Here is a 20,291-nt window from a genome sequence, read left to right as displayed (position 1 = left end):
TAAGTATCTGTTACAAGAACTCCATGTAATGATTCAATGTTTTCTAAATGAAATCCTTCGAAATAAAAATGCATATAAATATAATAATTTTCCTTATATGGTCAGTTTAATGTCATATGTTCAGATTCTACAGACATGTGATGTGAACATGACAAATGTATATAACTACTTTAAATATAGAACTGAATAATTCTATCTAGAAGACACCAATTCATATTAAATTATATTATTATTAAAAATAAATTTAAATTATATTAAATTCATATTATCCAAGTATATGTGTGTATGTGTGTGTGCGTGCATTATATATAGATAGATATAGATATAGATATAGATATAGATGGATATATATAAATATATATCAGAAGAAATTCTTGTTACATCAAAAAGGAATTGTGGCTTTGCTCCTTTCTGTAATGAAATTACAGAATATTCGCATTTGATAATTGTGTTATGTGCTACTTTTAAAGAGCTCTATTAAAACAGGAAAATATGGATTAAAGTAGAAAGGAGGGACACTTAGATTAGAAAAGTAAGAACCAAAGTTGAAGTATCGCAGACCTTAGTAAGAGTGAGTAAAATCAGCTAATGGTTTCCCAGTCCAGAGTCCCAGATAAACTGCATCTCAGTGAGTTGAAATAATCCAAGTCAATGATGTAGAGGTCAATTTGAGACTATTCAGGGTACTAAATTTGAAAAACAAACAACAAAAAAAAGGTATTGTCAGAGTAGAAATGTGTTTTAAGAAAAAAATTAATGACTATCTTACGGATCTGTGAGTTTCATATTTATGTTGATGAAAAAAATCAATAAACTTTAGGTCAACCTGAAACTAACTAGGGTGTGTGTATTGCTCAATATAAAAAAAAAAAATGACGTATAACCACAGTTTTCAGCTTCATGCTTCACAACTCATTAATAAAGAAGGCAAATATACACTCTTATACACTAGGAAACTCTTACTTAAGTGCTCAGGGGACTAAGGTCCAGAAGGTAGTGACCTATTTTAATTTAGGAAGAAAGGCTAAGTGTCATGTAATGTGAAGGCAGTGACTTTTTTCAAAAACCTGCCTGTGACAGAGAAGGAATGAACATCAATTTTTCACACACTGCCTAGCTCATGTGAGAAACTACTGAAACCTTGAAAAAGCCATTCAAATTCCATAGTAAAATGTAAAAGAAGAAAAAATAAATCAGTTGTAGGAAGCCCATATACAGACTAACAGATATTTTTAAATGATGCAAATGTAATTTAAGCACACTCAAATGTGTTAATACTGAAGAGAACAATCCCATGAGTCAAAGTGTAGCACCTAGATAAAAGTAAATGAATTAGTATTTTAGTAAAAATGAGCCCAGCAGTGAAAACGAACAGTGTCCTGTGCGTGTGAGCACCTGGTCAGCTAGCAGAGCCATGTGGATTATGGGATGTCTTGTCACGTCCACACTCATGTGTCCAGTCCCTGGGGCATTAATCAGACTTCTGGGATATGAATGACCAATAGTGGAGGAGGGAGGACACCTTCTGACCATGTGACAGAAATTTCCTCTGCAAGCCCCTTAGATTTTGGAAGATTAACACCATATTCTAAAGCAACTTCAATAGAACTGAACACTAGGAACTAGGAAATAATTCTTCCTTTATCCTGTGAACTACTAAGGCATACATATACTATAACACACTACCCAGTTCAGATCTCCATAATCAAAGAGAGGGTTTTGGAACACAGTCACAAAGATTATCGAAGCGTTGGAAAATAATAAAAGGTGGAAAATTCTAGGTTTTCAAGACGAAATGAGCTTAAAGAAAAATTTGGTATCTTTAAGTTTGCTATAAGGAAGATTCTGACACTGTGGGTTGTTAAACATTGAGGTGGTTTGCTGAGACTGCAGAAACTCCAATCCTGAGAATCTTTAAAAATAGAAAGGATTCCGACCAGCTGCTCAGAAGGATTGAATGTGGGCTTTATTCAACTAAAACTCTCCAAGACCACTCTAACCCTAAGAGTTTATTTGAAAGTGCCAATATAAACAGCATTTTCCATCTAACGCTTTTGATTCAGTACTGCGTAACTGAGGAAGTCGGAGGGATTACAATAACCCCATACTTCCAGTGCATAAAAACATGTGAGGCGATAGTTTGTCATAATTAGGACTTAGTGATACCTCTGGGCACTTGGACTTTCTGATTTTAAATTTCTCATGCAAATCACATATAGTGCTTAATCAAAAGTTTTAAAGATATATTGCAGTTTTGAATAACTCATGCTAATGAAGCATGAAACCATGATGAAAAGTACAAAAAGTAAATAAATAAAGATCAGGCAACTTAAGTTTTCACTCGTTATATCATACAGACTTAAAATACTGGTTTTTGTATTAAACTAGAAACTTGATCTCAGTCATTTATAAATAATCCAAAATTTTAATATTTCATGACATTTTTTGAAACACATCTGAATCTGTAAAACAGTTGTCTATAATACGTACTAATTAGTAAATTAATAAGACTCTCAGAAGTCATAGAGTCTGGTCAAAATTATTTCTTAAAAAAACATAAATAAATCAAATAGTAAACTAAATTGAATAGTATACTAAGTTGAGCGATCAAATGGCATATAAATACATTTGTACCTAATACCACAAACTATCCACTTCATCTTTCCACAAAGGACTCTTGGGCTTTCCTTAAAGAATGTATACAGTCAAGCATTAGATTTAAGCAAATTTTAACATCTAAACCCTTTCCGTTTGCCAGTGCTCTGATGCGAAATCTTTAAAGAGTTTATTTTCTTGTAAAGTAACAGCAGCATTATTTAACTAATCCCAACTAATGACTTCACCAAGCACGGTTATAAAGTGCCACTCAAACTTTCTACACTGCCCAAATCAGCAGATTCATAACTTGACAGAGCACGCTAGAGCTACCTTTACAGCCCTGCAGTTAACTGCATTCAGTAAATATTTGCATCCACAGCACTATAGATGTTAATAACTGTGATGAACATATATACACATGTAAACACACACCCCTCCCTGTGTAACAGTCTACCAATAAACTGTAAAAAACAGACACAATATACTTATGGGTAAGGTAGATATCCACCAACCACTGATTGTACCAGGACGATATCTCTTTTTGTTTATCTTGATTTTCAACGTGTGTGTGTCTGCGTGTGTGTGTGTGTGCGCGCGTGTGAGCAGGTTACCGGAGAGGGAGATCCATTCTTGCAGAGGGGCCCTCGGAAGACTCCTTTAATGCCCCGGTAGTGCCCATTGCTGAGATGTCTCGAACTGATGACCAGGTAACAAGCCATGTGGGTCCAAGCAGGAGGCGCAGCGTCTCAACTCCGCACCAGACGCCCAGCCGTGGAAATGCGGGCTGGTTTCTCAGCAGCAACAGTGACTGCCACCTCTCGAGAAGAAGCGGCCAGCGGCAAGCAGGGGACGCGGCGGCCGCGCGTCCCCGCTCCTCGCCCCGCGCGGGGCTCCTGCTGCCGGCAGCGGCTGCTCTGACGGCGGCGGCGGCAGCGGCAGCCACACAGCGCTTAGGGGACCCGGCGAGCCAGTCCACATGCTGCTCTGACGAGGAGGCTGCTCAACCGCGGGCCGGCGAAATAATTTTTTTTTTTTTTTAAGGACAACTTCCTGGGTCCGCCAGGGAATCAGGAACTCCCCCGCCCCCTTTCCTCCCGCCCCCCACTTTCGCACCCAGTGCACGCCTCGAGATGCTCCGGCGCGGGTCCCGGTCGCCTGGCCGAGGTGGGGAGGGTGGGGGGAGGCGTCCGCGGGCTGGGCTGCGGGCAGGGGACTGCGACGCCGGGCGGCGGCAACAGCAGTCGGCGCGGGAGAGCCGCGGGCAGCCCCCAGGAGCGCCAAGCCGCTGCCCCCGCTGCAGTGGCGGGGGCGGGGTCGCAGGAGGCAGCGCGCGGGCTGGGGCGAGGCCCGGGACGTGGGGACGCGGCGACCTGTGAGCGGGAGCAGTCAGCGCCCCCGCTCAGAGCCGTCGGCTGGGGGCGAAGGGCGCGCCGGGCGGCCGCGCGGGGAGGTGACAGCAGCCGCGGTGGCGCCCCCGAGGCCCCGGCGGCTGCGGGACGCGCCGCGCCCGCTTCCTGCCTTCAGCCGCCCCGGCCCCCTGGTCGCTCCGCGCGGTCTCCGGGCCAACTTTGCACCGGGTTTGCGGGCGGGAGCCCGGGCGCCTGGGGAGAGCCGCGGCGGAGGAGAGGAGCAGGAGGAGAGCGTTTCCTTCACTCTTTGGCTGCCTGCTCGCCTTCAGCGTTTTTCCGCGCTCCGGCTGCCGGCGGCATTGACGGAATCAACAGCTCCCCAGCCGGCTGGCTGTTTGGAAGAGCCTAGCAGCCCCAAATAAGGCAGATTGATTAGATGCGCGATAGAGGGTGATGGATGCAGGAGGAAATAAGTTTTAGATAGAAAACTTATGTAAGGAATAGAAACGAAACGTGCACTCGTGTGTGTGTGTGTGTGTGTGTGTGTGTGTGTGTGTGTGTGTCTCCAGAGTTACAAACACTTACAAGTCTTTCTGTATCTTTAAGGAGGCAGATACTTTGGACCTGTCCAGGACGTTTGCGTGTCCACAACCCTCAACAATCGCCCTTCAGCGGTGTTTCTTAATGAACGTTAAATCATTTGCTACAAATGAAGCCACCAGGGAGCGAGGTGCACGGAGAATAAATGACCTGTGCAGATACGTGTTCTGAAATGAGAAGGAAGCCTTGCCGGAGTCAGGAGGAGGTGTGCCCTTTCCACCCCGCGCTGACCTAGTACGGTTCTCTCTCGCCCCACTCGCCCAGGTCTGTGCTGGGGAGAAGATAAAGGGGTGGGGGTGGGGGCTCCTTTCCTTCTTGCCTTAGCACTGTAATTAGAGCAAGGTTAAGGCTAATGCTCCTAGTCAGCTCCCCAGTTTTTCCCTCTTCCGTCTCGCACAGTGCTCCACTAGCACCCTGAGGACCTTTCACAAATGACAGAAACAGGTCAAAGAAAATAGGTAATTCAGTTTTTCCTATTGAGGCAACTCATAAAACTCTGAAGCGAACATATATTCCAATTAATATACTTTTTATAAAGTATAAAGTATAAAGTCAAGTCAATAAAGATGATTTTGTTCACATTACTACAATAGTTTATATCCTTAATATTTTATTAAACACATAGATGTTTTTTAAATGTTTCAGATAGTCTTTATAAAAGTGCTTATATAAGGCAAAATGCCGATTCTTTGCGAACTTCGAATTGAAAACTACTGAAACTGACATAGTGTAATATAAATCTTGTAGGAATTGTTTATTTTATAACTATCTTGTTGGTAAGAATGTCTGAAATAAAAAATAATAGAGCAGTGACAATAGATACAACATAACCACATTTTCCTTTCTATTAAGACTGATGTGCTTAACAATGTGGTGTTTATTGAACTTAGAGCTGTGAAATGTTTCCTGAAGCTGAGAGTAAGTAATATTAGTCATGTATAGACAGTATACATTCTCTACCAAGAAAACAATGTATTTGCAAATAGCAAAATTTCAAAATCAGGCAAAAGCTTTGCCAAAAAAATGAGTGAAGTGAAATTTTAAAAGGAGATAGTGCAGCTCAGTCTATAACTACTATTTCACTCTTCATAAATGTAATAAGCATTGAGGACATAAGTGTAAGCATCCTGGAATGGACTAGAAAAATAAATGATGTCACATGCTGTGAATAACAACTCCAAAGATACTATCCCTTTTTAATTAGGCAAATTTAATTCCTAATAATGTTTAATCACTAAGAATCAGGTATACTCTCCTAAAATGAAAGAACTGACAAGTAATCAAAAAGTATAACTATTTGGCAATGAGAAAGAATGAAATATGGCCTTTTGTAGCAACGTGGATGGAACTGGAGAGTGTGATGCTTAGTGAAATAAGTCATACAGAGAAAGACAGATACCATATGGTTTCACTCTTATGTGGATCCTGAGAAACTTAACAGAAGACCATGGGGGAGGGGAAGGGGGAAAAAAAAGTTACAGAGAGGGAAGCAGGCAAACCATAAGAGACTCTGAAAAACTGAGAATAAACTGAGGGTTGATGGGAGGTGGGAGGGAGGGGAAAGTGGGTGATGGGCATTGAGGAGGACACTTGCTGGGATGAGCACTGGGTGTTCTATGGAAACCAATTTGATAATAAATTTCATATAAAAAAAGTATACAATTCACATATACCATCTTATTGTATGATTTTTTTTATTCAAAGTATTTGTTAGCTATCCTGATATTCTAGTTCATTTGACTGTTCTCCCATGTGCATTTGAGTTTTCCCATAGGAAACAAAGTAATCCCTTTTTATAGTAGTATTTCAAAGACTGTAGTAATTTCCCTAAATTTCTTTAAAATTATTTAATTTTTGCAGTCTTTCTTCTTTAAAATGAATGATACCCGGGCACCCGGGTGGCCCAGTCTGTTAAGCATCCAACTTCGGCTCAAGTCATGATCTCTTGGGTTTGAGCCCTGCATCAAGCTCTGTACTGATGGCTCAGAGCCTGGAGCCTGCTTCATATTCTGTGTCTCCCTGTCTCTCTGCCCTCCCCTGTTCACACTCTGTCTCTCAAAAATAAATAAACATTTAAAAAATAATAATAAAATGAATGATACCAATTCTGTTTTTTGCCATATTTTAAGTCAATTATGGTTGTTCTGTTCTTTGCTTTCTAATTTTTTCATCCATCTTAAAATGTCAAGGCAAAAATTGACACATTTGTTACTCTCAGCCAATTTTAAGAATAGTTTTTAAAATAAACAACAATCACAAAAACAATTTTCTTCTATTCCTTGCCAGGTTGTGATTGATATCTATCTGTGTGATGCTATCATATTCAACAACTCCCCATCATTGCTGGCCTGTATTTTAGATGTGGTTTGCCCAATCTAATTAATAGAAACCTAAGTGATTTTATTCGCAGGGGTGCTTACAGACACAAAGTTGCTCAGTTGTATTCTCTCTTTGCTAAACGAGGCACTTTTTAACTTTAGTAATTAAAAATTTTCAGAGGAAGTGAAAGGAAAGGAAAACACTTTAAAATAAGCCTATGGTAAATGAATTTTAGATACAGGTCAAATTCTATTACAACAAACATTATGTGCAGTCTTGCAAGGCCCATTTATAGTAAAGTAATATTGATCTGATGAGTTTTCATCTCATGGAAGGAGATGTGAAGAACAAAGGGCATGGATTTCAGCCTATGATCAATTTGACATTTCCATGTATTTCCAGATTCATGGCTGTATCACAGATGGTTGACAGAATGAGAATCCCTTCCTTCCATTACCTTTATCAAACACATCTCAAATTGATTTCCTTATTTTCATATCTGCTGTCCAACCTTAGTCCAGATCCTCATCACCTCTTGTTTGGACGATTGCAGTAACCTCCTAACCAATCTCCCTGCTTCCATGTTGCTTTCATACATAGTAGATTCTCTGCACCCAAGAACCACAGCGATGTTTTTAAAACACAGATCATTTCCTATCTTATTGCTTTTTATTGCTGGAATAATGGAATATTTTAACAGTATTCCAGTATAGATTGAATGGTACCTCTCCCCCCAAATACTAAAGTCCTGATGCCCTGTGAATGTGACCTTACGTGGAAATCGGGTCTTGGGAGATGATCAGGTTAACATGAGATCGTCAGGGTGGGCCCCACTACAATATGACTGTGTTCTTATTAAAAAGGGGAAATTTGGACACAGAGACAGAGGCACAGGGAGATTGCCATGTGAAGACTGGAATTATGCTTCCATAAGTCAAAGAATGCAAAAGATCACCAGCACACCACCAGCAAGGACAGACACATGGAGCAGATTCTCCCTCCCAGCCCTCCGACGTAACCAATAAGGCCAACATCTTGATTTCAAACTTCCAGGCTTCAGGACTGCGGGACAATTCCTGTTAAAGCAACCCAGTTTGTTGTACTTTGTTCTAGCAGTTTGAGGAGACTAATACACCTTGTACAGATGTGCCACAGTCTGTTTATCCATCACCTATTGAAGGACGTCTTGGTTGCTTCCAGGTTTAGGCAATTATGAATCAAGCTGCCATAAACATTCACGTGCGGGTTGCTGTGTGGAAATAGCTTCACAGCTCTTTCGAATAAACACCAAGGGATGCAACTGCTGGATCTTATGTTCCATTTTGGGAGAAACTGCCCAACCGTCTTCCTGGGTGACTGTGCCATCTAGCACTGCCACCAACAACAGATGACAGGTTGTGGTACTCCACGTCCTCACCGGCATTCGGTATTGTCAATCATTTTGTGTTTTAGCCACTCTGACAGGTATGTGGTAGTATTTCACGATTGTTTTAATTTGCAATTCTCTAATGACATACAATGTCGAGCATCTTTTCCCTTATGCTTATTTGCCATCTGTATATCTTCTTTGGTTAGGAGTCTATTTATATCATCTCCCCATTTTTTTTAATTGGGTTGCTTTCTTATTGTCAAGTTCTAAGAATTCTTTGTATATTTTGGATACTTCTCCTTTATCAGATATATGTTTACAAATGTTTTCTCCCAGTGTGTGGCTTTTTGGGGTGCCTGGGTGGCTCAGTCAATTGAGTGTTGGATTCTTGATTTCGGTTCAGGTCATGATATCACAGTTCGTGTTCAAGCCTGACGTCGGGCTCAGTGCTGACAGTGAGGAGTCTGCTCGGGATTCTCTCTCTCTCCCCACCTCTCTCTGCCCCTCCCCTACTCGGCACACTCTCTCTCAAAATAAATACTTAAAAAATATGTGGCTTTTCTTGTCATTTTTTAACAGTATCTTTTGCAGAATGTTATTAATTTTAATATCGTCCAATTTATTTTTTTCTTTCATGGATTGTGCTTTCAGTGTTGTACCTAAAAGTCACCACCAAACCTAAAGTCAATTGGATTTTCTTCTACGTCATTTTCCAGGAGTCTTATGGTTTTGGCACTTTACATCATGGTCCATGATCCATCTTAAGTGAATTTTTTGTGAAAGGGGTTTCTGTCATATTTCTGGTTTGCATGTCGATGTCCAGTTGTTCCTGCACCAGTTGTTGAAAAGAATTGAATTGTCTTTGCTTCTTTGTCAAAAATGAGTTGACCGTATTTGCGCGGGTCTATGTCTGTATTTTCTTGTCTGTTCTGTTGATCTCTTTGTCTACCCTTTCACCAATACCACAGTTTTGATTACTATAAGAATCTAATTTTAACACTTTAAACTTGTAGATGTTTTCAAATTTTTATTGTGTATCTAGGTATCAATTAGTTCTCATTCTTGAATGACAACTCTGAAAGCTGGGAACTCCTCTATTTTGTCCCCTCTCTGGTTCTAACACCTAGACGAGTACCTTGCCAACGCAGAAGCTCTTAAGTGATATTTGGGAAGGGAATGAATACGTGTTTTACGTTTGAACCTCCTGATAACTACAGTTAAGGTTTTTTCCATATGAGTATACATGTATATGTACATACACACACACATACACACACGAGAGAAATTCTGAAATTTGGGTTACAATATTTTAGGTTTCTTAGGTCTGCATTCTAAGACACATTTGGTCAAATTCCACTAATTCCACTACTTAAACTGAAATAATTCCACCATTATTAAACACCTTTTGAACTCTTAGCTTCTCCCAAATTCTATGGGTTGTATTCTGATTCTTGAAAAAGAAACTATTGTAGAAAGTATGTACTTAATTGCACTAAAGTATTTATTATTTGGTGGCCAGAGATTTGACATTATTAAGTATGTGATCCCCAAAAGACATGTGTTATCCCTCATACTGATTAAGTCTGTTAATCCAAAAGAGGTCTGGTTAGCAGAACTCAGGCTTTAAAAAAGGAGACTATCTCAGAGCAGGGTCCCATACTGGGTGCCTATTGGACTAGGCTGGTAACGTGAACCCATGAATTGTGTTGGTATAGAAAACAGAGAGCATGGTGGGCATCTCATGTGGGCAGCTCCTATAGAGTCTTAAGTATATGAGATCTCAAGCAGGATGTTTCAGAAGTCTTACAGTATTTTAAAAGATATCTGAAATCCAGATATTTATATAAAATCTCCTAGTATTTAAATATTGGTAACTAAAAGAACGTATTTGTTCAATACTATGAGAATTCTAAACAAAAGCACCATATTATGAATGAAAGACAAATTTCACTGGGAGAAGATATAGACAATATAGAGATACAATAAAGAAGTCCCATCTACAATACATAAAGAACTCATATAAATCAGTAGTAAAGAATTAAAAAGTAAGACAAGGACTTTAGAGACATTTCACCAAGGAAGGTATTGATACAGCCAAAAAACAGAAGAAAATATGTTCAATATAATTACTCATCAGAGAAATGGAAATTAAAACAGCAATTACATATCACTATACAACCCCAAGAATGACTAAAGATTAACAAACCTAAAGCATAAAATGGTGGCAAGAGTCTGGAACTCTCTTACATTGCTGATGGGAGTTTAAATTGGAGAAACCTATTTGGGAAACTATTTGGCAATATTTGCTAAAGCTAAACTTATTCTGTGACCCAGCAATCTTATTCCTAGGTAAACACCAAAGGGAAATGAGAACTTAGGTTCACCGAAGACACATACAAGAGTATTTACAGCTGCTTTGTATCTAATAGCCAAAAAATATAACAATGCAATCTCTTCATCACCAAGAGAGCAGATAAATAAAATGAAACATATTCATTAAAAGGAATATTATACTGCAATATAAAAGGAAAGGTGGCTGTTGTGTAAAATAACACTGATTAATATTACAGGCATAAAAAATGAGCAAATGAATTGAGAGCTGAGTGACTAGAAATTGCATGATTCCATTTATATAAAATTCAAGAACAGGGAGAACCAATCTCTGATGGAAGTCAGATAGTGGCTATTTCTTGGTGGGGTGCACTGACTGCGAATGGATACAAGAGACCCTTCTTGAGAGTCGTGCCAATGCTGTTTTGATCTGGGTAGTGGTCATGTGTGTGCGTGAATGTGCATGTAAAAATTCTTTGAGTTGTATACTGAAGATTCAATGAGATACTAGTACACATCCACCCAAATGGCTAAGATTAAAGAGACTCACAGTACTAAGAACTGGCAAGGATAAGGAATAAGTGTAACTTTAACATATTATGTACTTAATACAACAACTCTGGAAATACTGTTGGCAACACCTAGAGTTGAGTGTTCGTATAACCTGTGATCTAGCAATTCCATGGCACATATACATGTGTTATCACACCAAAATACACATTCAAGGATGTTCACTGAAGAATTATTCATACTAGTCCCCAGATGGAAATAACCCACATCTTCATCAACAGTGGAATAGATAAAAACTGTTTGTACGTTCATACAGTGGAACAGAACATAGCAGTAAAAACAAGCAAACTGCTCCACAAAAGAATTGAATGTATCCCATGGAGGTCTGGCTGAACAAAAGAAATCAGATGCAAAGAAGTATATAATGTATGATGCTATTTATATAAATTCAAAAACTGGCAAAAACTCATTTATGATGTTGTAAATCAGGTTAGTGGTTACTTTTGGGGGTTAATAAGGGAAGGGGAACAAAGGTCGATCCTGGGGGGCAAATAATATTCATCATATGATTTGCTTATTTACTCAATGTATGTTACAATCAATTTTTAAAGTATATTTAAAAAATTAAATCCCTCATATTATAGATGAAGACAGTAAGGCCCAGGGAAGCTTAAAAATATTCAAGTGAGGCAAATTGGAAACACAGCTAGTCCCCTACCAGCTGGCTCTCTACTGGGTTTTTTGTTTGGTTGGTTTCTTGGGCTTTTCTTTCCTGCGACCAATCTAAGTTAGTTAATTTATCTATGCCAATCTTCTTCCACAAGCAAAGGAATGGAAGACCAGTACACTGGTCATCATTTGATACAAGTAAAGAAGGTGAACTTGAAGTCCCGTGCACTTTTCTCATCCGTGTCCAGAGTAACAATCCAAACCAGTGCTGTGGTCTCAGGGCCTCGGAAGTGATCCCAGGTTCTCTTTATTCACTTTCATCACCAATGGGCAGTGGATTCACATGAGGGTTATGAACAGAATATGGTTACCATCTCCCCAGGAAAGGGGCTGGACCTGATGTGAAAATGGAGGCAAGTGATGAACCTGGATGTCTGGTGCTCTTCAGGGAAGCATTCATCATGCTCAGTCCCAGCCCAAGAAGCATGATGAGGTAGGTAAGGTCTTTCCTTCTTGCTGTGGGTACCACTCAACACAGGCTGCCTCAGCTGTAGCCAGACCTCGCTAGCAGCATAGAAACCCAGGACCCAGGTGCTGTCAGCGTGCTGACCCAGACCACCGCAGAACCAGAAAGGGAAGCAGGTCTGCATTTTCTGATTTCATCATACATATACATAAAAGAGACTACAGATAGGCAATTCTGATTTTCACTAAAACAAATTATCATGGTAGCATGACTATGAAAAGTGATACAATTTTTAAAATAAATTCCTCAAACTTAACACTTTTTGAGAAAGTCTTCAGAAGCTACAAATTGTAATATTTTTCTTTTCCAGACATTTCTTCTACTGATTCTTTCATTCTAAATTGTCTTACTGATTTGCTAATTGCATCTCTTCTCTCATATTGGCCTTTTTCACCTTTACAGGTCTGTTCCATTTTACCCTAATATTTAGCTTAATAGAGGTTTAAAGTTTTGAAATAAGAAAAAGCAATGTTTTTCAACCAGTTAGTGTCTAACTCCGCTTATGTCTCCAAACAGAACTAGTCGTTCTTTGTGTTTGCCTCTAATCAGCACCTGATCCAAACTCCAGCCACAACTCCAGGGAACTGGCCAAACCCTGGCCAGGCCAAGCTCACCGAAAGGCTCAAATGAGAAGTTTGAGGCTTACCACGTGCCTGACTCCAAACCGCCCCAATTACACGGACTTTTTTTAACCAATCTCTCTTTTCCTAGGTCTTAACTGTTAGTGAAATTTTCTATGAAGGGTAACTGTTTCAAACTAGTTTCTTACAGGCATAATTTACTTGCACCTGCATAGGAAGTCACGGTAAAAGATGAAAAGCCTTAGCATTTTCACAATTGTAAATCTAAAAGTAAATAAAAACTTTCATATGCCAAGTTCTATCTGAGCTTAAAGCATACCAAAAAAGAAAGAGAGAAAGAGAAGAAGCGGGGGAAGAAGGAGAGGATGTGGGGAGAGAAAAAGAGAGCATTTTTTTTAGCAGCATCTTTAAAATCCTTAGGAGAGTGACGTTCGCCCCTAAAATGAACCCAACAGGGTTAAAAAGTGGATTGAAGAGGATTAAAGGGTCCTGCAGTCCCTAAGGCAGAAAGTGTACTGTTTTTAGTCCTGCCTCATAGCAGATCAAATAACAAAGACAGGGATGATTATTTAATCAAAGTCAAGAAAACAAATTAGGGTATGAGTCCCTCAGACTTAGATTTAATAACTAATTTTGCAAAACGACACCAGTAAGTCAGAGAGCTACATTTATACTGTGAAACATGAGAATACAGGGCAAATGATAAGAAATCAAACAGACCTCATACATTTATTTAAAAAGTATTTCCAAGATTTGCCTTCAAATGAAAAAAAGTTTCAGTTTAATTAATCAAAACTACAGCATAGAGAAACCTCTGAGGCTGATCGCTGTTGTCCTGAGTCATCAGAAGAAAGACCTCGCATTTCCATTAAAATTCAGAAATTCATAACCAAAGAAGACCTATCCATAGCCTCCCACTGTAAGGTACCCAGTCCCATTCCACCCTCTTCCTCCTCATGGAAAAGCCCCAGAAGCACAGGAGGTAGAGAACAACTTCAGATGACAGAATCAAAAAAAAGGGAACCCACAGTCCCTACTGTTCACACAGCATTTTGGAGTTCTCATTTCCCTATTTCCAAAGCTTTGGTCCAGTTTGATAAAACTGGAGACAGAAGAGAGTCTTGCCTGCCAGCAAATGGCAAGAAAGGGGGTCATCATCACACCTGTTGGCATTCAGAATCCCAGTAGAGTCTGGAAGGATGGGAGAGTAATTCATTGTAGCCGTGACCCTCTTCTGCTTTTCCTGGAGTTTTGCCATGTCACATTCAAGGGCGATAACCATTCATTTACACATAAGGTGCGTTTTCTAAACTTTACTGTTTCTGATTTCCAGGTGCCACAGTTTCAAAATACAACCTGATTGTATATACCCTTGAAATTTAAAGTGAATCTCAGTATACTTGATATACTACAAAATCTGTTAGCACTTTGGAGATGATACAAGACAAAAAGGTTTTTAACACTGGCAGATAGAACATTTCCTTTTTTTCTTTCTTTCAATCTCACTCTACATATTGGAAAAAAAACCCCACTCTCAGCACACATTGAGGGAAGGATGGAAAGAGGAAATATTTATGAATTGCCATCCACTTGCAAGGTTTTTTACATTTGTCATATCATTTCACCTTTACAACAATGGCTTTATTGTAGGTAATATGGCTACTTTTTCAGAGAGAAGGACACCGAGGCACAGAGAATTTAAAGAGAATATCTAAGGTCACAGAACAAAGTGGTAGAGCTAGGATTCATGCACATATTACTTAAGGCCTAGACTCTTTACACCACATTGCCTTTTATCCTGTATCACTCAGCCTCCTTGGACGATCAAAGGAGGATAAGCCACAGGGGTTCCAGCTTTCATCAAGTTGAAAATTCTCTGGAGGAAAAATAGGAAATACAGATGTTTTTGCTAAATTAGTAGCATGAGAACCAAGTGGAATTCCTGATTCTGGATTGGATGCTAGGTTTTTAAAAAAAATCTATAAAAGATACTTCAGGATCGAGATATTTAAATTGGAATAATATCTGAAAATATTATTGGATCAAGTTAAAATATCATGGATGGTACCCAGGTTATACAGGAGAATGTTTTTAGAAGACACAAGCTGAATTATTTCAGGGTGAAATGTCAAAACGGCTGTGACTTATTTTCAAATGAAAATAATTTTCGTTATTTGAAAATTGAAATGAAAATGACTTATTTTCATAAGAAAAACGTGTGTGCGTGCATGAAGAGGGAGAGAGAGAGAGAGAGAAAGTAATGGTGTACAATGGTAAAGACCGCTGAATCTAGGGGAAGTAGATAAGGGTACTTACTGTGTTTTTTTCTGTTTTAGGGTGAAATAGGAGATTACGTAATATGGCTTGCAGTTGCAACAGCATTCACATAGTTTCTAAAAGGAAAAAAAAAATTGCATGAGTTGTAATTGAAAACAGGTGATGAAGGAGGGCACTTGTTGTGATGAGCACCGGGTGTTGTATGTAAGTGTTGGATCACTGAATTGTACACCTGAAAGTAATATTATACCATATGCTATCTAACAGGAATTTAAATAAATTTTTTTTAAAAATTACATTTCATCAAGAAAAAAAATTAAGTTAAAAGACATGACCAGTAGAAAATCATACCAGTCTACCCTTGATAATTTCTCTTTGTGAACTTTAAGGATAAGAAAGTATAGAAGGAATAATAAATCATAGATTTTTGCAGAGGGCTGAAGTTTTTGGATTAAGGATAACTGATAATCTTAATACAAGAGAATATTTGATTATAGCTCCATAATTTGCAGGGCTCAGTACAAAATGAAAAGGAGGGAACTCTTATTCAAATGTTATTAGTATCCTGGCATTATTAATACCAGAACATTAAACCAAGTGTGGGTCCCTTCACAGTGGGACACCCTGTGCAACCACCCAGGTCTCATGTCCACGAAGCCCATCCTTATTACAAGTAAAAAAATGGTAAATATGTCACAGCTTTCTCCCTGTAATTATAAAAAATCAATAGTCACTCAACCAGAATAGAGATTGTATTGAACCACTGTAGCCTGTGTCAAGAACTATAGTTGAAATAAATGAGCTCTACAATGCATTCCTTCCACATACAAGTTCCATAATTTATTAACATTGTTTTGCATTAATAGTATTTATTAAATTTTGTATTCAAAATATAAATTCGTATGTTAATCTTTCATATCACATGACCTGGGGCTATTATATGAAGGCTATATGAAAACATTTGTCATAAGCCACATAAATTATACTATGTGAGCTGTAAACTGGATCTTCTCCAATGTGTCCATGAGAAAGTAATCCAGCAATTTAATAATAATATACGAGAAGACGTAGGTTTTTACTACGTTTATTTTCACATTTTCAGTTATTTGCACATGAATTGGTTTGTAATGTTTGCATTTGTGCTGTCAAATTGTGCTGAACTGGTTATTTGCCTGTGACTTTTGTGCAGTTTTTAGAAAGAATCGGGACTACCAGCCTCAGTCTTAGAAAACTCATGACAGAGGTAAACAAGTCAAACTAAGGAACACAGGCTACTAAGTTTATCTTATTACTATTTCACAGTTATGTTATGTCACAGACTTCCAACGAATGGGGGTTTCTGTTGTTGAAATGCTTACCCCATAAAATGTTCTTTCATTAGGATAATTTTTCATTTTCCTGTACCTGTTAGACTATTTCTTTAGTTATCATTAATCATGCTTTATGCAAATCAACTGCACAGGCAAACTGCCAACACAAAAGGTCTTAATGAAAATTTTAATCTTTATTTTTTCATAAAATACTTTCATTATGAATTAGACCATATTGGTTATAAGGCATAATATCTAATTAACTTCCAGATATAAATATAGTTCCATTACTCAAAAAAAAAATAGCTGCATTTCCTGACTTCTTATAATATCAAACATTTCATGTTAACCCTTGAGCTTTTAAGACATTGTACCAAATCTTCTTGAAGTTTTCTGGATTTCCGTATTAGAGGAAATGCAGAATATAAGACAATACAGTTATCAGGGAAGATGGGCATATATCTGGTGATATTTCAAGTAAGGGAAAAATCCCTGAAATGTGTATGTATATTTGGATTTACTAATAAAGGAGATGCTTTCATATAATACTATTTTAGTTTTATTTTAAGCAATAATCACATGTTTCTTAGTTTGCTTTTAAAAATACCTGTTTTTCAAAACAAAACAAAGAATATCAAGCTAATGGATACAGATAAGAGACTGGTTGTTGCTTGAGGTGGGGGATGGGGGGTGAGCAACATGGAAGAAGGGGGGGTCAAAAGATACAAATTTCCAGTTACAAAACGAGTAAGTCATGGGGATGTAATGTGCAGCACAGGGACTACAGCTAAGAATACCATATTGCATATTTGAAAGTAGTAAGGAGAGAGGGTCTTCAAAGTTTTCATCATGAGAAAAATAATTTTGTAACTCTATATGGTGATGGATGTTAACTGGACTTACTGTGATCACTTTGCAATATGGACAAATATAAAATCATTAGGTTATACATCTGAAACACAGAATATTATGTCAATTATACTTCAGTAAAAAAAGAAAAACCCACTATTCGTTTTATTTGTTTTGTGTTTTTTTCATTGCTTTTTAAAAAAATTTTTTAATGTTTATTTATTTTTGAGAGAGAGTGAGTGAGAGAGTGAGCAGGGAAGGGGCAGAGAGAGGGAGATGCACAATCCAAAGCAGTCTCCAGGCTCTGAGCTGTCAGCACAGAGCCCAACACGGGGTCTAAACAGATCATGACCTGAGCTGAAGTCAGACGCTTAGCCGACGGAGCCACCCAGGCACCCGAAAAACACACTATTTGTAAGCAAAATACTTCTGGAGTGTTTTATGATTCCTCCACAATGGAAATAGTGACCTATTGACCAATACTTTTTAAAAGGTGCTTTTACATAAGTTGATCTGTGGAGTTGATACCATGCCCATTAAATGAAAGAGTTCCCACTTGTTTTCTTGCCATTTGACACAACTTATTTAAGTTGCAAAAAACAAAAAGGAAAAAAAAGATTATCAAAGATGTTTTTAGTAGAAAAACTAAGAAGGCTGACAACCCAATCAAATATCAAGTCACATTTCAAAACAGTTGTAATCAAAACAGTATGCTCCTAGAACAAAAATAAGTTTCATGAAGATAAAAAGAATATAGTGAAAATGTCTGAAACTTTAACATTTTTATTCGACATAGGTAACATCTGGAAATAACAGAGACAAGAAAATTAATAAATGAGAATAATTAATTAGAATTTGTGGAAAACTTAACTTAGGTACATAGCTCACATACACTATATCAGTCTAGTTCCTGATGGATTGTTGAATTAAGTAAAAACAAATCTTAGAAAATTTAATTAAGTACAGATCACTACAAGGATGATCCATCTGTAATACATACAATTTATTCAAATCAAGACCCCAACAGATAAGTGAACAAAGATAATAAATAATTTACATTAAAGGAATTTGAACCCGCCTAGAAGCTATAAACTTCAATAAACTTCAATATCTGCCTATAAACTTTAATTTTGATACAGAAGAAATGCAATTAAATGAAAAGTAAGGTAACATTTTATTTTCTTTATGTTGAAAAAAAACTAATGCTAATATCAAAACACAGGATATTTGACTTTGGGGTCAAACTGGCTTACTCTGATGAAACTGTCTTTACATATTCTTTATGAGAGGCAAACTATGATCTTTAAGAACAATTGCAGATTTATTGCTACTAGCGATCTGAATTCCCATATTTCCAAGAAATTCATGCAAGAAAATAACTTAACTTTGCAAATCTATACATACAAAACAGTTTATAACAGCAACATAACAATAAATAATTAGAATATATGTACGTTTCAATGATGAAAGAATGCTAAAATTGCTAATTTTACATCAGTTGCAGCCTTAACCATCTCCTTTAAACCTTTATAGGAAAATTGGCAACATGATTATAATGGTCATGTAGAAGAATAAATGTAGGAGAATCTCTAGAAAGTATTACCAGACCTTTTCTAGTAAATATTAAAATTGACTGTAAACGTTTGAGTATAATCTTGGTTAGAAATCATATGTGCAATCTAAAAGAAACAAAAACCCTCAAACAAACAAAAAGCAGAATCAGACCTCTAAATACAGAGAGCAAATGAATGGTTGCTGGGAAGGGGTGCGAGGTGGGCAAAATGGGTGAAAGAGAGTGGGAGATAGAGGCTTCCATTTATGGAATGAGTAAGTCATGGGAATAAAAGGCACAACCTAAGGAATATAGTCAATGATACTGTAATAGTGTTGCATGGTGACAGACAGCAGCTACACTTTGGATGAGCACAGCTTAATTTATAAACTCATCAAATCACTATGTTATACACCTGAAACTAATATAACATTGTATGTCAACTACATTCAAATAAAAAAAATTTTTTTAAAGAAAGCAGCAGGGATACCCTCACTGCTTAGACTTTGAGTGATGTAGTTTAACAATATGTATCAAAGCTTCCAAAAACAAGTGTATTACTTACCATAAAGCAGTATTTTTTTTAAAGACCCTAAATATATAATGGCTCAAGACCAGTATCTTTCACTCGACCAACCCCTGAGATGAATGTTCCTGGTTCAGTTAAAGGGTAGCTCGCTCCACATGGTGGCTAAGGAGCACAAATTTGTTCTGTCCTTCATACCTCTTCCTCTGCTGCCTCCTGGCGCCCCAGAGGAAAGAGGACCTGGAGGAAGGAGATCTGCTTGTCAATTATCTTAGCCCAGAGATGGCACAAAAGAATCATACTCTTCTATGCCACTGACTAGGACTCAGTCACGTGGCCACACCCAACTGCAGGTGGAACTGGGAAATGAGGTACCTGGTTCCTCGGAAGCAGAGAGAAATTTGGGATATGACTAGAAATCTCTGCCACAACATATACATCATATGAGTCAGAAAATTTATCTTTGAGAATTAATCTTAAAGAAATAATGATACACATTTATAATAATGTATGAATAAGTATATTCACTATATATTAGTGCTCATTTTACTAGTGAAAATAATCTCCAATGATAATAATTTATAGGACATCAAAACAATGATGTACTATATAGATAGAATATATATAATAATGATCCTAGTATAAAATAAAATGAAAAGTGCAACATAATATTAACTGGAGAAATGAAAATCAAGGATAGAACTACAGGGTATGGTTCAAGATTGTTATAATCAAAAGTATAAATAAATGTGGATGTAGTTATAGGTATATAGATTCATATATACATACAGACATAATCGCATGAGAAAAATAAGGATATGCCCCCAAATTGGTTATTTTTTTTCCAGTAGAATCAGACAATCAATTTTTCCTTTTGTAAAAAAAAAGTTTGTGTTTTCTACAATGACTAATCATTCCTTAAATA

The 20,291-nt window shown here is 37.7% G+C and overlaps 1 protein-coding gene and 1 long non-coding RNA gene across 2 annotated transcripts in view; both read right to left on the bottom strand.

The window, feature by feature from the left end:
- Positions 1 to 3,625, bottom strand: part of ZNF804B (zinc finger protein 804B) — a 514,063-nt gene extending 510,438 nt beyond the window's left edge. Inside the window, exon 1 of the mRNA XM_019443249.2 lies at positions 3,210 to 3,625. Within this exon, the coding sequence (XP_019298794.2) occupies positions 3,210 to 3,317 (108 nt within the window). The 5' untranslated portion in view covers positions 3,318 to 3,625. The remainder of the gene's footprint in view (positions 1 to 3,209) is intronic.
- Positions 3,626 to 8,437: 4,812 nt separating this feature from the next.
- Positions 8,438 to 20,291, bottom strand: part of LOC109263655 (uncharacterized) — a 29,984-nt gene continuing 18,130 nt past the window's right edge. The window contains exons 2-3 of the long non-coding RNA XR_002078312.2: positions 15,169 to 15,245; positions 8,438 to 12,141 (exon numbers count right to left, since the gene is read on the bottom strand). This is a non-coding gene — a long non-coding RNA (uncharacterized LOC109263655). The remainder of the gene's footprint in view (positions 12,142 to 15,168; positions 15,246 to 20,291) is intronic.

Source organism: Panthera pardus, unplaced genomic scaffold (assembly GCF_024362965.1).
Source record: "Panthera pardus isolate Hobbes unplaced genomic scaffold, ASM2436296v1 HiC_scaffold_8, whole genome shotgun sequence".
Lineage (NCBI taxonomy): Eukaryota > Metazoa > Chordata > Mammalia > Carnivora > Felidae > Panthera > Panthera pardus.
The sequence above is the reverse complement of the archived record's forward strand: the minus strand, read 5'-3'. Positions and strand labels throughout refer to the sequence as shown.